The following is a 15,886-nucleotide window of genomic DNA, read 5'->3' as shown; positions in this document are numbered from 1 at the left end:
CAGACAAGAGAACAATCTCAAAACCTGAATGGCTATCCATATACTGGGTATTTTGGATTCACTAGCAAGCAGCAAAGCATGGTGCCATGACCCTCCCCCTCGCTGGCTGTATCACTGAACGACAGCATGGCTTCTGAACTCCACTATGTCTGACCATCGCAAAGTGGATGGAACAGAATAGCCTGACTAAACACAACAGGATTCAGCTCCTCACATTCCTGTGAGGAGCGTGCAAAGTCATATTCAAAAAAGGAACAGACTTTCTTTGTGATAGAACTGTATTTAATTATTTTTCATACACAAATTAAGAAAACAAACACAAAAAAATAATCATAATTCTAGCAAACTGAAATAAGCCAAACGAGCACAAACTAATATTTCAAAAATACTACAAAGAAAGATGAAACAGCTATAGTGGAAAGAATAAAAAGCTTTTCAATCCCATTTTCTGCAAAATTACACTCTGAATTCTCTCTCATACACCTAAGAATGCTGCCCTCAGTGGGAAAAAAAAATACAGCGCAAAATAGTTTTAGACCCACATATTATCAGAACGCAACAGAAGTAAATTCACATTTGAAGAGAGCCATCACATTACTTTTCTTCTCAGTAGCAAGATTATTGCACAAAAACAGTCAAGTGCTTTTTCCCACAAGCATTAATACTTTCTAAACACTAAGTACTTTCTTTCGATTCTAAAAGTGATGTTGTGTGGTTCCAACACTTGTTACTGCTCAAACACTCCACATAAAATATACCAGTTTATACAAACGAAATGTGTTTACCTGATCAGCTGAATTCTTTCCTTCTCGTGCATCAACCCCAACAATGATGATTTTGCTGTGCCAATCAGGCCTTGTGATTTCTGATGACCAGTTTTGACTTCTGATGATGATGCATGAGAAGAAATCATAATCCAAGTGATACCCTGCCTTCACAGGACCAACAGGACAAAAAAACAATGAAACCTATTTCTCACTCAAGCAAGCTCACTAGACTCTGATTATATTCTCAAAGTGCAAAAACAGGCTATCTATTGAGAACTGTGCTGTGCTCCTCACAGAACCAGATCTCAGAGTAGAACTGCACTTCAAGTAAGTTCACAGTTGCATAATAAAAAAGCCCCATGATCTTTTGGCTAATTTGTGGTCTTACTGCCCAGGTAGAGCTCTAGTAGTAGGCTAACTCAACCTAAAGCAATTTACCTAACCCAACAGTCAAATTGCTCCACTGAAGCGAGGTAAGGTAGACTCCAGTTTTAAACAGTGGTCTGAGACAACAGAAAAGAAAAAAAAAAGAAAAAAGTTTAAAACAGAATTAATTTTAAAAAACCCACAACCACACACAAATTCTATTGAATAGACTTAAGAGACACAGAAAGAAAACGTCGGACAGTCATGGTACAGACAGCCTTGAGAGTACTAGTTAGTATTTTTTTTTTTTCACAATGATGAGATGAACAACAGAAAAACGTTTATTAGCACCAAAGGAAACACGGTATTTATCAATTTATATCTAATTCCCAACTATAGAACACTTAGTTGTCAACTCCACCACCAATTCTAACACCTGAAACATATTAAGAACAGTATCAAGGCAGCTGTCAGATATGTTCTGGGTGACTGTACTGCTTCTTTCAAAACGCAATGGGACTCTACCAAATCAGTGTGACTACCAAGGTAGCTCAGTTAAAACATTGTTTTATTCTGTTAATCAGTATTATTCAATATAAATATAGAAGTTGGACCAAGTTAAATAGAAAATATGGTTCCATAGGTGCTACTCATGGGATCAGAAATGTTTGGGGGTTTTTATGATTCATTTTTCACAGCATCAAAGTTGTCCTGAATGGTAGGGCAAAAGGCTAGGACAGCTGGCCACAGTCAGTAATGACAATCTTTTTGGAGGTCTTTCCACTCTTGGAACCAAAGCTCTCAATTTTTTTCACGACATCCATTCCTTCCTTTACATGCCCAAAAACAACATGTTTTCCATCTAGCCTGTAAAACAAATAAACAAAGGAAGTTTTACTTAAAACAACATAAAGACTGAACCAAACCAAGCTCAATGAAGCGATGTTAGCAGATCTTCATAGCTCTCACCCACAGATCAACTCTATGGCAAAGGCACAACTGAAATACTTTTAGCCCTGGACCTCAGAAGCATTATGAGGGACAGTGGCCTAGTTACCCTCGCAGCCCATCCTCTCTCAAGTAGTGCCAACTTATTTTCCATTATGAGCCAAGTAATTTGGAAATTAAAACAAAAACCCCCAAAACCAAACAAAAAACCATCAACCCACAAACACAAAAAAACCCTAAGAAAATTTCAAACCCTCTGGATCCAGGCATCAATCTATCAAGTTAATATGCAGGGCTGGGAACCTACCAGTCGGTTTTTGCAGTGCAGATGAAGAACTGAGATCCATTTGTATTGGGTCCTGCATTGGCCATAGAAAGAACACCTACAACAGCAGCAGCAGCAGCTTATTAGATTGGTGTAACCAGTATGCAGTGGAGAACACAATTTTTCTCTGCACATTTAGACTAAAGATGGACAGACAGAAGGTCTGACGGTCTCACATTGTCCCCAAATGATTTCTAATGCCAACTTTTTGTCTTTGACTGCTCCCTCAAGCCCAGCCTCCCATCTTCCCACAGCAAGAATGTTAGTAATGTAATTAATTGTACACGTCCTGAATGTGATTAACATCAGGTAACCTCTACTGTGGTTCAACAGCAGCAGCAGTTTACTGTGATGAGGAAGTAACAATCCGAAAAAGAGACTACAGAATTCAATTACATGTTCTTATGTATGGCTTTCTCTTTATTTTTTCTTGAGTTGAGCTTAAAAGGACGTGCCTGTGTTATCTAGTAAATAAGAAATCCCAGATTGCTTTGGTTTACTTCTGCAGTAATCATCTAAGTAAAAATTCAAGTCTATGACTTACAAAAGAAGAAAATAAAAGCAGTAATTTCACCTTTGTACAATTTGTAAGTAAAATTAAAAAAACCCCATACTATAAAAGGGACTGCACAAAATAAAGTAAGAGCAAGAGTGGCACTGTCATCCGTTACAGACTGAGTTCTATTTGTACAATAATCTACGCAAATAAGCACGTGCCAGGGACAATGCATCATTAAACTTCGTCGGTATTTCTGCAACTACTAAGTGCCCCACACATCTAAAAAAAACCTTACCTTTTAAAAACATATCTTCATAGACAATGTTTCATTATAGGTTTTAGTCATCAGAAGGTAGAAAGAATATGTTTACTTACCAGGTCCTACATGCTTGAGTATGAAATTTTCATCTGGAAATCTACTGCCATAAATGGATTTTCCACCAGTTCCATTATGATTTGTAAAGTCACCACCCTGAAACAGGAATGGCTATTAACTTCACTAGCACACAAGCATTATTTTACATCAGAAGTGATGCTATTGAAAATATACTTGCTTGCTCTAATTTAAAAGTAATAAAATCAGAAAATTTTCTTCAAGTTAAGAATGAGTATAGTCACATGAGGATTTAAAACCATTTAGCTATATGAAGATACAATCAAGCTAAAAGTAAATTTCTGCTCCAGACATCGCTGATATTCTCCAATTGACATCCATAACTCCAACAATCACCTTTCTGTGTTACCATCCTTGCTCGCAAATGTGATGCAACTAATAGCCATAATTTTAAGAAACACCTCAAAGGCCTCAAAACAGTATCACCCAAAATTCATTACGATAGCCAAGACCTGAAAAGTTGTTGTGTTTTTTTCCTTTTTCCTTCTTTCTCCCAAAAGATATAAATACTGGTCAAGATCTCCGTTATTACTATTTCTAGGTTTTGTTGTTTAAGTGTTACGCCTGAGCTATTTTAAACTTCCCTCAGCTACATGCTGTTTGCTGGGATAGATGTGACCACCTGTCTTACGTTAGAAACACAAACCCCAACAAACAAACTCCCAAAGGTGGCTACTAAACACTGCTTCCAGCAATCCGCCATCGCCTCTCCCAGCAGTGACACCACCCATACTGGCAAACAACTCGTACCTAACCAGTATTTCATGGGATGTTCATCTTTCCAGTCTCACCTTGAGCAATCTATTACAGGTGGTGTTACAACTGCTCCCACACAGTCCCAGAAGTATGCTCTGCATGCCATCTGGAGGTATCTGAATTGCCAAGTTGTGGGTATGATGGACTTCCAATTAGGCTATACCAATTGCCTGAATCATATTAACACTCCATCTCAACAAGTGGAAAGGCTTCTACTGCTTCCTCTCACTTTAAAACATTTGAAACCTATGACAGTATTTCCACTTCGGTAACAATTGCCGAGTAACTCCTAAACATCAATTCATTGTTCCACCGTACCATGGAGTTGACAATCTAGTATCCTCACTTGGGTCTATTTGTGGGAAAAAACGAGGAGGCAAGGAGAACAGACTTACACAGAACTTCACAAATTGGTGGTAGAACTGAAGAGTAGCATTTCTATTTTTCTTATATTTATGTGTTTATGACCCCAGCAAGACTTCTAAACTTTGTCCCTTTGTCAGCATCACAAAACCTTAGTTTGCATTTGAAAGGCAGAAAATAGGTCCTTTACAGCACACTTGTCCCCTTTCTCTTCTTAGAAATAGGTTGTAAGATTAGGGCCTCTTGTTCTGACAGCTGTATTTTTAGCTTAAAAAATAAAAAAATTGAGGAGGGGGACCATCACAATTATCAATTAATAAATAAAGTATGCTTACTATAACCTTCATCTCATTTTTTTTTTACAGAGCACTTCTACGATGCAATGCTGTTAAAACGTAGCTTCTTTTGAGAGAAGAGAGGACCACCAAGAATTATACAATCCAGTGCACTACAGCAGCTGAAATCCTGCTCATCTGCCAAGCAGAGTACAAAAAAGGCTTTCGCAAAGGCTTTTTCTGTTTGTTTTTTGTTGCTCCTGCTGTTTAAGAAAAGATTGCTAACATGCATGGACTTTAATTCACAATTTTGATTCATCCTTTAAATCAAAACAAAATCCATTTCAGGTGTGTCACCCCAAAACTCTACCCCACCCTACCCTTTGGTTCCCTCCTCCCCTCCGTATTAGGGAGGTGTACAGAAAAAAAAAAAAAATCAACGCAGTCTCTATTGTGAACAGATTATTCTACTAGGAATAAAAAAGGGACACGTTGTTTTCTCAGCTCACTTAGAACACAAGATTCATTGTCATTCTACCCACAAATGCTCCTCCCAAGCAAGTGCCATTTTGCCAAATATGCCCCACACTAAAGAACACTGCTGTACAAAAGCAGAAAGCCTTAAGCCAATTTTTTTAAAACAGTTTACACATAATTTACACTTACTTGTACAAACAATGCGCTAAGCAACAGCCATAGCAAAAAGATCAGAAATGCAAGTCACACTATCACTTCTTTATTCTGTAGTTAGCAACTGTCAGAGCAGAGCCACTTAAAATGTTACTACCTAGTCTAATGGGTTCTAAAAATGTATCAATAATGTACAGATAAATTTAATAGCAAAAGTAAAACCACCCAAAAAAATCCCATTACCTGGCACATAAATGAAGGAATCACTCTGTGAAAAGTGGATCCTTTATACCCAAATCCTTTTTCACCAGTACAAAGAGCTCTGAAGTTTTCTGTGAAAACAAAACAACGTGCCATACATTACGTGCCATACATGGCATATAATGTAATCAAACACAACTAGATTAACTACGTTCCAAGTTTATACACTTAAAAAAATTTATAAACTGTTTAAATTATTATTGATTTATTAGTTGCTTCCATGCTTTAAAAAACCTCTGTTATAAAGCTAAAGAAACGAAGCTTGTTTAGCCTCAGAACAGGGTACAAACACAACCCTTTTCCATCTAATTTTCCTTTTATTTTGCTGTTGTGTCTTAACTCCACTCCCCACCTCCCCAAACCCACCACTCTGGAGTCAAAGAATTAATTTTCTGACTTTTATGCCTTTGTTCTCTACAGTAATTGGAAAGATGATGCTTTTTTTTTTTTTTTTAAGGATATTCATCTACTGGAAACTGAAAGAAAAGTACAAGTTTTTCAGACCCACTAAACAAACAGATGAGGATGGAAGCATGTGATAAAACACAAAACTGATCAGCTAGTGAAGGAAAACAAAACCCTGTATGCTCTTTGGAAACTCTTAAGAGACACCATCCCTTTGGTCTACCCTTTCCCACTGCTTTGTGGTTTGATTTTAATACAAACTAATGTGTTTTTAAACATATTTATTCACCACTGATAATCAAACATATGGACTGTATTGTCTTAGTACAAATTACAAAATGAAACTATTTGAAAAAACAACAAATTATAACTCCACACTAGCACAGTTCTGACAAAGTTCGTATCATGTTTCTCTATTTAACAAATGGGGATAGAACATAGGAATAGTTTCCAAAAGGTGAGAGAATGTTCTTGTTCCTGAAAATCACAATCTAAACGTTAAATATCTAAATATTAAATTCTAGAGATGCTGCCTCACCTGCTGTCTTTGGAACCACATCAGCTTTCAGCTGTTAAAGAAAAATAAACAAATTAGTATGTTGTTTTTTTTCATACATACATAGAAAAACTTTTGCATGGGAGGCTGGTACAACTGAACCCTCTTCCCAAGGTGATGAGCCATCTGAAATCACAAGCCACCCAAAACTCCAAGAACACTGTAAGACTTTCCAAGCATTTTGTTAGTAATCAAAAATATCCCCTCAATGCAACTTTTAGCTAGTTAATGAAGAGCAACTTGAGCAGTGTCTAATGATTTAAGTGATCAACACAATGATTTAGCAATAACTAAGAAGAACCTTTACGATAAACCCCAAGAATCAAAGGTAGTTTGGATACAACTGGAGAGATCAAAGTCTCCCCAGCACACAGCCATCCACTGAAATCTGCAGAAAAGGTAAAGTACAAAGAAGAGCAGAAACTGTCTACCAGAATTGACTCATAATGTTACACACCCATTTGTTACCAACAAACATTTCTCATTTTCATTAGTATGCATCTTTTTACTAATCTTAAAAATGTATGATATTATAGTTGCCTGGAAAAAGTGACATAAAAATGGCCAAATTGGGTCAGACCAAAGTTTTATCTAGTCACATATACTGACAGTGGCCAGCAGCAGACACCTAGAAGCAGCATGGCTGTGGCAAGAAATGCATGTTCCTTCCCTAGGGTGCCTGTAACTTGCAGCTGATTCTAACCACAACTTGGCCAAAGATTCAAGGCGATAATACAATACATTCAGATATTCTGTTAAACTAAAGATCTTTAACATGGAAATGAAATGCTGCCACAAGAAATACAGTAACATTAATGCTATTTTTTTGTAATACCATCCAGCTAAATCTCCCTGATGAATAAAGCGCTTACACAGCAATGTTCTTACCTACGACTACTTCAAACACCACCTCCAGAGAACATGAGAGCTGGTAGCGTCCAATTAATTTATGCGCTGACACTTCCAATGAAGACAAATGAATTAGGCTCTAGCCTCAAGGGAAACCCTTTTAGAGAGAACCCTTAAGAACTACATTTAAAAAAAAAAAAAAAAATCTATCGATACAGACCGAGGCAGAAGGCCAACACCTAATCCCCTCAGAGGGCAGCAACTCGGAAGGGCAGCGCTCCCCCTCCAGCGTACAGTTCTGGAGCTTTGGGCTGAATAGGTTTGCAGACTTTTTTTGTGAACATTTAGCATTTCAGTATTTTCTTAATTCTAAATAGCTGTGCAGCACTGCGCTCCTTCCCGCACGCAACGCGTTGACTCAGAGGCACGTGCCGGGGCCTAAGGACGCGAGGTACACCGCAGCCAAAGTCTCGGCGCTCATCGTGCTGCCCGCAACAGCGGAGCGTACCGCAGTTTTCCTGTTCGGGCCTCTTTAAATAGCTGAGTATTTCAGAGACTAAATTTTTAATGGTAAAGCTGGTGGCTAGCTGGCTGTTGAGCTAGCTGCCGGTTCAATCAGAGCTGTGTAAACCTCGCAATGCACACGAAGCAGGAAGCTCAAAGAGGCAGTACCTCTGAAAACCAAAGAATAAGAATCAAACAGTGAAAAATAAGAATCAAACAATAAGGACCCAGGCAAAAAAAAAAAAAAAAAAAAAAAGAAGAAAACCAGGACGTAGCTGGAAGAGCGGCTGAAGACCCCACGGGCGCGCTGCCGCGGGAGCTCGCCAGCCCCAGCCCGGGCGTTCACTGAGAGCGCAGGACCCCTACAGCCATGCGGGGGCTTCGGGCGCTTTGTCACGTCTGGAACCGTGCTCGTTTCTCTCGAGCGAGCGCTACGCTTCACTAGTAAGTTTACTCTTGTTCAGTATTCCAGCTTTCATACTATGGTCCAAAGTTTTCCTCCACTGATGCTCCCTGCCACAGCACGGCCCACCCTCCACCTCAGGGCCGCGGCCGCGTCCCGAGCCCCGTCCCGCAGAGGGACTCACTTACTGAGGGCTTACACAGGCGAGCATTACCGCGACAAACCGAAGACCGGTGCGCAGCTCCAGCCCTCTTCCGACCCTTGCTCGCCTCCCAGCTGGGAGGGAGCCACCTCACCGCCCTCTCGCCCAGGGAGCAGAGCCCCGAGGGCGGCCAGGCAGCGGCTCCGGCAGCCCGACGAGGACGGCCGCCCCCCGGGCCCCTCTCACGCCCGCACCGGGGGCAGCCGTACCTTACCCGCGGTCCCGGGAACCGACGCTGGTCGCCGCGCCAGCCGTGCCCCTCCGCGGGCCTGCCCTGACCTTGCCGCTCACCGGCCGCCATGCCCGGCCGCCCTCGGCTCCCCGGGCACCATCCCCTGCAGCCCGGCGCCAGGTGAGCTGCTGGCAGCCCCCAACCCGCGGCAGCTCGTGTGCCCCTACCTCCAGCACGACGCGTCCCAGCGGCTGGTTATCAGCGCCCACGTCCAAGTATACCACCGGGTTCGGCGGGCTGGCGCCGGCCCCGCAGCAACCACGGGCACCGGCCGCCCACATGCACGCGAGCCCCAGCGGCGGCAGCAGGTCCCCGGGCGGACGAAGCAGGCGGCGGGCGGCGCTCAGCGCCAGCATACCGCGGGCGGACAGGTAGGCAGGCAGGGCAGGCAGACTGGCACGCACGCACACCGGCACACACCGAGACACGCGGCTGGTGCCGCCGCGGCCTTTTATGGGCTCCGCCGCGGCGCCACAGCGCCCGCTGGGGGCGGTGCGCAGGGCAAAATGGCGGCAGGGGCGCTGTGGGGCAGCGCGGGGAGAGGCGCCCCGGGGCGCCGGAGACCGCCGGCTGCGGTGAGGGCTCAGTGAGGGTGCCGGCGGCCGGCTCCGGGCGGGCGGACGGGAGTTGGTGCTTTCCCCTGATAGTGGGCCGCTGCGGGCTCCGGCTGCCCTCACGGCTGTCGAGCAGGGCCTGTGCTGCCCCCTCACTACCCCCCATTTTGCAACAATTTTTAGGGGGTGTCGGTTTGGGAGTTTTTGTTTGATTTTGGTTGGGGTTTTGTTTTTTGTTTTCACATTTTCTTACAGCCCTTTAGCTCAGGGATCGACAGTGACAGGAAGTTTCTAAAATTTCATAATTCCACGTGACACCTTTGGGCTTGTCCCACAAGCCCCAGGGGAGCAGTTAGGCAGGATAAGTGGGTGCAGTGGAGAAATGGGAGTCATGGACTACCCGTGCTGCCTTACTCACCAATAGCACCTGGGGAATTACGGCATGAACACATGATGAAACAGGTGCACGCAAGCACGTACCTGGGGCATCACGGACCCCCGGGGTCCCCATTACATCATTTCATATATGGTTTATAAAGGGAAATACTGTTCATGTTTTTTAAGGTAATAACAAAAGTTATCATTTCGTTTTCCCAACTTTGTAAATTAGATCAAAATACTTAGCAATTATTATATATTTTAGTTGTATTCAGATATGGGCAAAGTCAAACAAAAAAAGGAAGCCTGCAAAGGGTGGAAGCAAGGGCAGGTAGCCTGGGAAGAATACCGAGAAACTGTCCGAGCAGCCAGGGATCGGGTTAGGAAAGCTAAAGCCCTGATAGAATTAAATCTGGCCAGGGATGTTAAGGACAACAAGAAAAGCTTCTATAGCTATGTCAGTGATAAAAGGAGGACAAGGGAAAATGCGGGTCCCCTCCAGAATGAAACAGGAGACGTGGTTACCCAGGATATGGAGAAGGCTGAGGTACTCAACAACTTCTTTGCCTCAGTCTTCACTGGCAAATGCTTGAGCCACACTGCCCAGGTCGCAGAAGGCAGAACTGCCCACCGTAGGAGATCAGGTTTGAGAATATCTAAGGAACCTGAAGGTGCACAAGTCCATGGGACCTGATGAGATGCATCCATGGGTCCTGAGGGAACTGGCAGATGAAGTGGCCAGGCCACTCTCCATCATATTTGAGAAGTCCTGGCAGTCCAGTGAAGTTCCCACTGACTGAAAAAGGGGAAACATAACACCCATTTTTAAGAAGGGTAAAAAGGAAGACCCAGGGAACTACAGGCCAGTCAGTCTCACCTCCGTGCCTGGCAAGATCATGGAGCAGACCCTCCTGGAGACTATGCTTAGGCACGTGGAAAATAAGGAGGTGATTGGTGACAGCCACCATGGCTTCACTAAGGGCAAATTGTGCCTGACAAACTTGGTGGTCTTCTATGATGGGGTTACAGCGTTGATGGACAAAGGAAGAGCAACTGGCATCATCTACCTGGACTTGTGCAAGGCATTTGACACTGTCCTGCACGACATCCTTGTCTCTAAATTGGAGACACATGGATTCAATGGATGGACCACTCGGTGGATAAGGAATTGGCTGGATGGTCGCACTCAAAGAGTTGTGGTCAACGGCTCAATGTCCAAGTGGAGAACGGTGACAAGTGGTGTCCCTCAGGGGTCGGTACTGGGACCGGCACTGTTTAACATCTTTGTCGGCGACATGGACAGTGGGATCGAGTGCACCCTCAGCAAGTTTGCCAATGACACCAAGCTGTGTGGTGTGGTCGACACGCTGGAGGGAAGGGATGCCATCCAGAGGGACCTTGACAGGCTGGAGAGGTGGGCCCGTGCAAACTGCATGAAATTTGACAAGGCCAAGTGCAAGGTCCTGCACGTGGGTCGGTGCAATCCCAAGCACAACTATAGGCTGGGCGAGGAATGGATTGAAAGCAGCCCTGAGGAGAAGGACTTGGGGGTATCGATTGATGAGAAGCTCAACATGAGCCAGCAGTGTGCGCTTGCAACCCAGAAAGCCAACCGTGTCCTGGGCTGCATCAAAAGAAGTGAGACCAGCAGGTCGAGGGAGGTGATCCTGCCCCTCTACTCAGTCTTGTGAGACCCCACCTGGAGTACTGCATCCAGCTCTAGGGGCCCCAGTACAGCAGAGACATGGAGCTGTTGGAGCGAGTCCAGAGGAGGCCACAAAGCTGATCAGAGGGCTGGAGCACCTCTCCTATGAGGACAGGCTGAGAGAGTTGGGATTGTTCAGCCTGGAGAAGAGAAGGCTCTGGGGAGATCTAATTGCAGCCTTCCAGTACCTGAAGGGGCCTACAGGAAAGCTGGGGAGGGACTGTTTATCAGGGAGTGTAGTGACAGGACAAGGGGTAATGGGTTTAAGCTGAAGGAGGGTCGATTTAGATTAGATGTCAGAAAGAAATTCTTTACTGTCAGAGTGGTGAGGCACTGGAAGAGGTTGCCCAGAGAGGTTGTGGAGGCCCCATCCCTGGAAGTGTTTAAGACCAGGTTGGATGAGGCTTTGGGCAACGTGGTCTAGTGGAGGGTGTCCCTGCCCACATCAGGGGGTTGGAACTAGATGATCTTTATGGTCCCTTCCAACCCAAACCATTCTATGATTCCATGAATATTTTGAAATGCACTACAGTTACCATCCTCTTCCTGTATATGAGAACTTTCAAAAGTTTTTCAAATTTCTTAATGCCACCAAATGTCTTAGGATTCAGTCCTGGTCTGTGAAGTCAAAGAAAGCTCTTCCATCAGCATACCAATAACAAGACAACTCCTCTTATAAGCCAGTACACTTTCTCACTAAAAAAAACAACCCTGTTGAGATATTTTACAATCTACATAGATTTCATTTCATCGAAACAATCAACAGTGTAGTTCCACGCTGCTAGCTGAAGCACAACCTACCACTTTTCCAGCCAGCAGTCTTATCACTAATGCAAGCCTGCTGGTATCTGAGACCAACTTTTTTCATAGAGACCAAACAAAGAAGTTCTGTTCTCCACAGCAAGCTCACGCAAGCGTGCTACACCTACAGTGTTCTGCCCCATTACACCTGAAGCAAAGGACACCCAGGACGCCTGATGCTTTTCACTTGTGATAAACCTTGCTGTTAACAGGACGCAACTGGACCACTGAGTCTCTGCAAAATGAACTCTGCACACACATGACAATTCTGCCTGTTTGCTCTGCTCTCTCAGCTTCCCAGATGGAAGTATGACGTCTATTAAGACATTTCTAAAAAGAATGTATGGTTTTATACAGATTACTTTAAGGCAGTATGTTGCCAAAACTAAATAGCAGTTATCTCTAGTACTGCAGGTTACCCTTGTTAAAAATTGTAACGCTTGATTGTGGGAAAATAGCTCCTAAAGTGATTCCTAAAAAAAGCAAAACCAAACCCCCAAAACCCCCAAGAAAACCAAGGATGAGTCTAGTAGTAGTTATGCACCTGAAATTTCAGGTTCCTTGTATTATAAACTAAGTTATTGTAACGAAGGTTAGAGTAATGCAACCACGTAACACAGTATGACAGAATCACACAAGGACAGTCCCTATGTGAGGAATAGTAAACTTTCAATCCTGCCTAAGTTCTTTGTTGTCAGTAAAATAGCAGCTAAAAGTGACTTCATCAGCAACATTCACTGAATCGTCACAAAGCTGTCAATCAAGTCACTGCCCTGACCACAAAGTTCAGGGCAGAACTACAACTTAAAATTACAGACAACTGAGAAATCCTAGATGAACACCGTTTTTCAGGCACACACTCCAGAGACACCCATACTTCATGCCCATTAAGTGGAAGGATTTCAGGGATAAATTTAGCAAGATAAGAGTTTTGAGATAGCAATGCATCAGGTGGCAGTATTGTAGAGATGACAATAACATGTACCATGCTTTGTAACTACAGAATTGTATTAGGCTGTGCCAAAGGGTCTGTCTTGCCCCGAATCCTGTCTCAAAGGAACGCCTAAGGAAGAGTGAAAATGCAAGAGGTGCGTTGTGGGCCAGTACGCTTTCAACTTCCTACTGCTTCCGCTTCAGAGAACTTCCCAAGTGGAATGTGACTTTGGTATGTAGTAATAATTTCTTTTTTTTTTTTTTTCTCTGTGTACTTATCCATTCATTGGACCTGTCTTAACTCTTAGGATCAGCAGCTTCCTTGACAATGAATTGGAAGCTGCCCTTCCACAGGCCCGCTGCCCAGCACATTAAGAATCTGTTTGTTTTGAATATTGCTCCCATTAGCTTCATCTAACATGCCCTACTTCTTGTACTGGAGGAGACAAGTTGATTGGTATTCATCTTTGTCATACTGTGCATGATTTTAGACCTACATCTTTTCTCCTCTCAGTCATTTGTTTTCAAGACTGAAAAGTCACAGCCAACTCAGTTATCTCTGGAATCATCTTTATTGCTCTTCTCCAAGCTGTTCCCACTTTTATGGATTTTTTTGAGATGAGGGGATCTTTGCACAGTACCCAAGATAGGGGTGAACTATGACTTTATACATACAGTGCCATGCCAGTGTTTTCTGTTCCTTTACTAATAATCTAAAGGTGATTTTTATATTTTTTTTAATAGTAGCTAAATCAGTATGCGTTTTCTAGTTACCCTGTTGTATCATCTCAGCTTCAAGTCCATTTTTGGGAAATGATAACTTGACTTAATCTAATCATCAATCTGCTTATTTTCTAGTGACCATGAAAAACCTCAGACTCTTTTTAATGTTCTTTTAATTGTAGCCACGAGAAAGAAGCTCAAACCAAAATTAGCACTTGGGTGTTAAGTTTGGGCCCTGAAGGATTTATTATTTAATAAACAAGACAAAAGATGAGCAAAATAAAGTACCATCTTATATCACATTTGGGAAGCACTGGCAGAACAGTTTGAACTGTTTTGCCTAGAGTTTGCAGGTATCTTTGGTAGAGCAAACAACGCGGTTTTCCTCATTTGGCGGGCCATGGTGAGATGGCAAAACAACTCTCTTTCACAGTGGTGATTTTTTTATTTGGGAATATGGCCTGAATTATTATCTCTAGGCTTATGCAATAAAGCTACTGAATCACACATTATGGTCTACTCCTGCACAGTCAGATGAAGTAAAACTCATGCAGACAATAAGACTAGGAACTTGTGAATTACAGAGGTCACTTTCCAAGAAGGACATTAAAAATGCTCCAAAAACTCTGTCAAAGATCGCCCTAGATCACTACCAAATGAGGCTTAGAGCTAGCTCAGCGAACAGAAATGATTTTAGAGGAGCTTTGAGCACATCTGTTTGAAGATACGTTCATTATTGGAATTCTGCAACATCTGGCTAGGAGATGAGTACATTTGGCTAGAAAATGAGCGCACCCAGCGTCCCTGCACTATACAAGACAGACAACAGAATGTGGCGGCACAGACAAAAGTCAAAATAGATGCTTCAGCAGAGCCGTTGGGGAGATGGGTACCCACCCTACCAATTGCATCATTCTCTCTCCCTTTGCCCAATCTCAAAAGACAATATAGAAATTACAGATGGATAAACAAGGAGGACCCTTTCAACTAAAGTTTCTAAATAGGTATTTTTAGAAACACACCTATTAAAGGACCCTTATGTCTTAGCAGAGAAATTCCTGCATAAGAAAAAGAACCTTACATGATACAATAACAATATTTAATATTGATACATTGCTTACAGCTTAAAAGTCTTCATAAACAAGACTATGAAGTAACTGAGTAAATATTACCACCCTTGTGTCAAGATGGACAGGAAACAACAACAGCCATTAAGTGTTGTTTCTAAAGAAACAGAAGGAATAAATGCTTGAAACATGACCTAAATTTGGGGATTTTGATTTCAAGGGGCTTGAAATGGTGTTACCTCCCAGCAGACAAACACTGCACTGGTAAAAAGGTGATAAATATTCCTGATCGTAACTGACTGCATGCCTACTTGTTTGTAACACAGCAATGTAGGTTAATTGTATTATTCAATCTTGGATTGCTGCTGTTGGATTGATCTTGGCAGCTGTGGCAAGATCACCTTTTGCAACCTACTGACTGCAAGAATGCAACTAGATGCAACTTATCTTTGTCTCTGGCACACTTCAATATGCTCTTCATAGGGCTGTATACTTAGACTATGCAAAAGAAAACTCAAATATAGACTGCAGCGATCTGCTATTAAGTGGATTTCACAAGAACATCACCTGATACTGTGTTATAGGGAATTTCCATGGTATTGATTTTAACATCGATTTTAAGAACCCTTGCACATGTGAGACAGTTATCTCAAGGACTCTGCTCTTAGCAGAGGGAGAGGTCACAGAGGGACTCAGCTTGATTTGAGGTGGGGAGAGCAGGAATTTGCAGTGGGCATTCCCACCCTCCACCTGCAGAGCCTGGATGTGCTGCACTTCAAAACACAGCATAATTTTTTCGTCAAGGGTTTGGCTAAGCTAGAAGATGAGTTGAGAGCTGGAAAGGATTTCTGTGATATGTATCTGTGATATGCATTTATTTATGAATGGGGACTACAGCAGAGGAGATGGTGAAAGACCTTTCCATTATACTAAGTGATTTCAGTGTGAAATTAAATCATGCAAGAGCTCAAAGGGCACAGAATAGCCATA

At 42.9% G+C, this 15,886-nt stretch overlaps 1 protein-coding gene across 1 annotated transcript; it reads right to left on the bottom strand.

Annotated features, from left to right (window-relative positions):
* Positions 1-260: 260 nt before the first annotated feature.
* On the bottom strand, positions 261-9,222 carry PPIF (peptidylprolyl isomerase F). Its single transcript, XM_054831994.1, has 6 exons — positions 8,903-9,222; positions 6,528-6,558; positions 5,567-5,655; positions 3,281-3,377; positions 2,389-2,464; positions 261-2,000 (listed from the first exon to the last, which is right to left on the bottom strand). The coding sequence occupies exons 1-6, from the start codon at positions 9,089-9,091 to the stop codon at positions 1,865-1,867; spliced, it is 618 nt and encodes a 205-aa protein (XP_054687969.1). The 5' UTR covers positions 9,092-9,222; the 3' UTR covers positions 261-1,864.
* Between the last annotated feature and the right edge of the window lie 6,664 nt (positions 9,223-15,886).

The sequence above is a fragment of the Grus americana genome, chromosome 7 (genome assembly GCF_028858705.1).
Source record: "Grus americana isolate bGruAme1 chromosome 7, bGruAme1.mat, whole genome shotgun sequence".
Classification (NCBI taxonomy): Eukaryota; Metazoa; Chordata; class Aves; order Gruiformes; family Gruidae; genus Grus; species Grus americana.
This window is presented reverse-complemented; position numbering and strand designations above follow the sequence as displayed.

Excerpts from the sequence above, each read along its gene's own strand:
- PPIF (XM_054831994.1), bottom strand. The coding sequence starts at position 9,091 with ATGCTGGCGCTGAGCGCCGCCCGCCGCCTGCTTCGTCCGCCCGGGGAC. Across the intron at positions 3,378-5,566 it reads TTCCTTCATTTATGTGCCAG|GGTGGTGACTTTACAAATCA; the intron begins GTAATGGGATTT and ends TTCCTGTTTCAG. Across the intron at positions 2,465-3,280 it reads ACTCAAGCATGTAGGACCTG|GTGTTCTTTCTATGGCCAAT; the intron begins GTAAGTAAACAT and ends CTGCTGTTGTAG.